This window comes from Belonocnema kinseyi, chromosome 1, assembly GCF_010883055.1.
Source record: "Belonocnema kinseyi isolate 2016_QV_RU_SX_M_011 chromosome 1, B_treatae_v1, whole genome shotgun sequence".
NCBI classification, from domain to species: domain Eukaryota; kingdom Metazoa; phylum Arthropoda; class Insecta; order Hymenoptera; family Cynipidae; genus Belonocnema; species Belonocnema kinseyi.
In genome coordinates, this window is record NC_046657.1 from 95,586,574 (window position 1) to 95,589,068 (window position 2,495).

Genomic DNA, 2,495 nt, shown 5'->3' on the forward strand with positions numbered 1-2,495 from the left:
CATTTTCTGGTGTAGTGACCTCTTTTGGGCGCCCAGATCGTTCAGCATCAACTGTGCTCGTACGGCTACAACGAAACTCGGTAAACCACTTATGAATCGTTCTTCTCGACGGTGCAGACTCCGGGTAATACTTATCCAGCTTGGCCTTGGTCTCGGATATCGTTTAACTCGGAGGTTAGTCGCTTCTCAGTGCTGTAACTTGTAAATGCGTAAACATAAATGGCTGAAGTTTTGACAGGCGTCATTTGAAGGATCAAGCTCGACGAAAATGGTTCACATTAGTGAATACTAATGCCATCTCTTAGAATTTTCAGGTACTTATCAGACTGCCTAGTAATTTAAATATAGTCCCTTTTCTAGTTCGATTTTTCGCTTCTGAATTATATTAAATTTATGAATTTGCAGTTACGCTGATGAAATCGCTGCCGTAAATCAACAATATGCAGTGGAACCTTTCAAGTTTTTGGATCCTCCTTTGAAACTGAAGTTCCCCGATGCTATTAAACTCCTTGCAGAGGCTGGAGTCACTTTAGGAGAAGAGGACGATTTGTCGACACCGGACGAAAAACTCCTGGGCAAGATCGTCAAAGCAAAAGTATGAAGTTAATTTGACAAATTCCTTTGTCTATATTTCTAATTTCCTTTCTTTTACAGTACGACACCGACTTCTACATTCTCGACAAGTATCCACTTGCTGTGAGGCCTTTCTATACGATGCCTGATCCTAGCGACCCCGTGAGTCAACATTTTCACCAAATATTTTTAGCAAAAATGACCAATTTAAATGTACATTTTTGAATTTCAGAAAGCCTCCAACTCTTACGATATGTTTATGCGGGGAGAGGAAATTATTTCGGGAGCTCAGCGAATCCACGATCCGAAGTTTTTGACTGAAAGAGCCAAGCATCACGGAATAGGTCAATAATATGTTTACTTATTTAAATTTTTATATTTTCTGACGACTTTTTATAACGTTTTGTTTAATTTTTATAGATATTGAAAAAATAAAGGCCTATATCGATGCTTTCCGGTACGGATGTCCACCACACGCTGGAGGTGGAATCGGTATGGAACGAGTCGTGATGTTATATCTTGGACTTGACAACATCAGAAAAGTTTCAATGTTCCCACGTGACCCAAAACGCCTCACGCCTTGAATTGGCAATAGACTGTTTTCTATTTTCACTCATTTTTATTCTCAATAAAGTCTATTAAGTTCTGATTTTTCCGGTGTTTTAATCTCATTAATAACGTTACTGTTTTTTTGCAATTCACAAGAAATACGATTGAACAAAAATAAGTTTCAGGAATTATGTTTAGCGTTATGTAAACTACATTTGGTGCTCAACATTTGGTAAATTACGGGTTCGGATGAACTAGTAGACTCGGCGTGAAGGATTCTGAATCAAAGTTTAAAACATTTCTTTGATTATTTTAATATAAGAGAAGTTTATATTATTTACAATAATTTTGAACTTCAGGAACGTTTTAAAATTTAAATTACTTAAAAATCAAGCCTTCAAATTTAGGACTGTATAATTTGAATATGAAATTATTTGTTCATAATTTATACTTCACAGTCCACCATTGTTTCAAATTCTCAACAGAACGTCCAGTTTTTCTTTTGTGCGTGGTTCGGAGCTGTATCTCTGTTATTTGTAGCCAAAAATGAAAAAAATCGTACAACGTGTTTTTGAAAAAAAAATATCTTTTTCAACAATTAAAAATATCAATTTCCTCGAAAAGGATGCAAAATATGAAGATAGCAGTTAAGAGTTCAACATTTTTCAGCTTCCTAAAATCTATTAAGTTGTACATTGTCACAGCCCCTGAAGCTTGGGTGATCCCATTGCGTCCCCTTATAAGCCTTAAGCGTGGCCCCAAAGTTGTCTCCATAGAGAGAGGACCACGGCCACGCTGTTGGCCGATATTTCACTCACTGATGCAGAAACTGCCTGTGAGGGTTATACGTTTCCCCGCAATCGTGGGGCAGTGACAGGGGATATAGCTTAAGAATTTCTTTCGCTCGATGGGGCTTTAGCTTTGAGCCCAAGAGTTTTTTAGCCTGTCTGCGGCCAGAGACCGCATCCCACTCATTCTGATGTTCCTCGGTCAACCAAATGTTAATTTCTTCAGAGACCGACCTACTGGAAATGCCTAAAACTGGCTCAGGTCCAGTAAAATTTTCCTTTGTTGCTAGCTTTGCTGACCTGTCCGGTATTTCATTGCCCCTGATGCCACTGTTTCCAGGGATCCAGAGCAGAGTGACTCTGTTTTCTGCCGCTAGCTAATGCAGTGCCTCAAAGCACTCCCATATTAGCAGCGACGTAGTCGTCATTCTATTCAGAGCCGTGATAGTAGCCCTGCTATCTGAGCAGATACGAATGTTTCTTTTCCCGCCGTACTCCATTGCCTTATAGGCGCACTGGAGCAAAGCCATAATCTCAAATTGTAGAACTGTCGCGTAGGACCCCATCGCAATTGTGAAGCCCATT

The 2,495-nt window shown here is 39.4% G+C and overlaps 1 protein-coding gene across 1 annotated transcript in view; it reads left to right on the plus strand.

Moving 5' to 3' along the window:
- The window catches only part of LOC117174081 (aspartate--tRNA ligase, cytoplasmic), an 11,572-nt gene extending 10,349 nt beyond the window's left edge, over positions 1 to 1,223 (plus strand). Inside the window, exons 9-12 of the mRNA XM_033362766.1 lie at positions 406 to 595; positions 655 to 735; positions 806 to 917; positions 994 to 1,223. Of these exons, the coding sequence (XP_033218657.1) occupies positions 406 to 595; positions 655 to 735; positions 806 to 917; positions 994 to 1,157 (547 nt within the window). The 3' untranslated portion in view covers positions 1,158 to 1,223. The remainder of the gene's footprint in view (positions 1 to 405; positions 596 to 654; positions 736 to 805; positions 918 to 993) is intronic.
- The last annotated feature ends 1,272 nt before the right edge of the window (positions 1,224 to 2,495 follow it).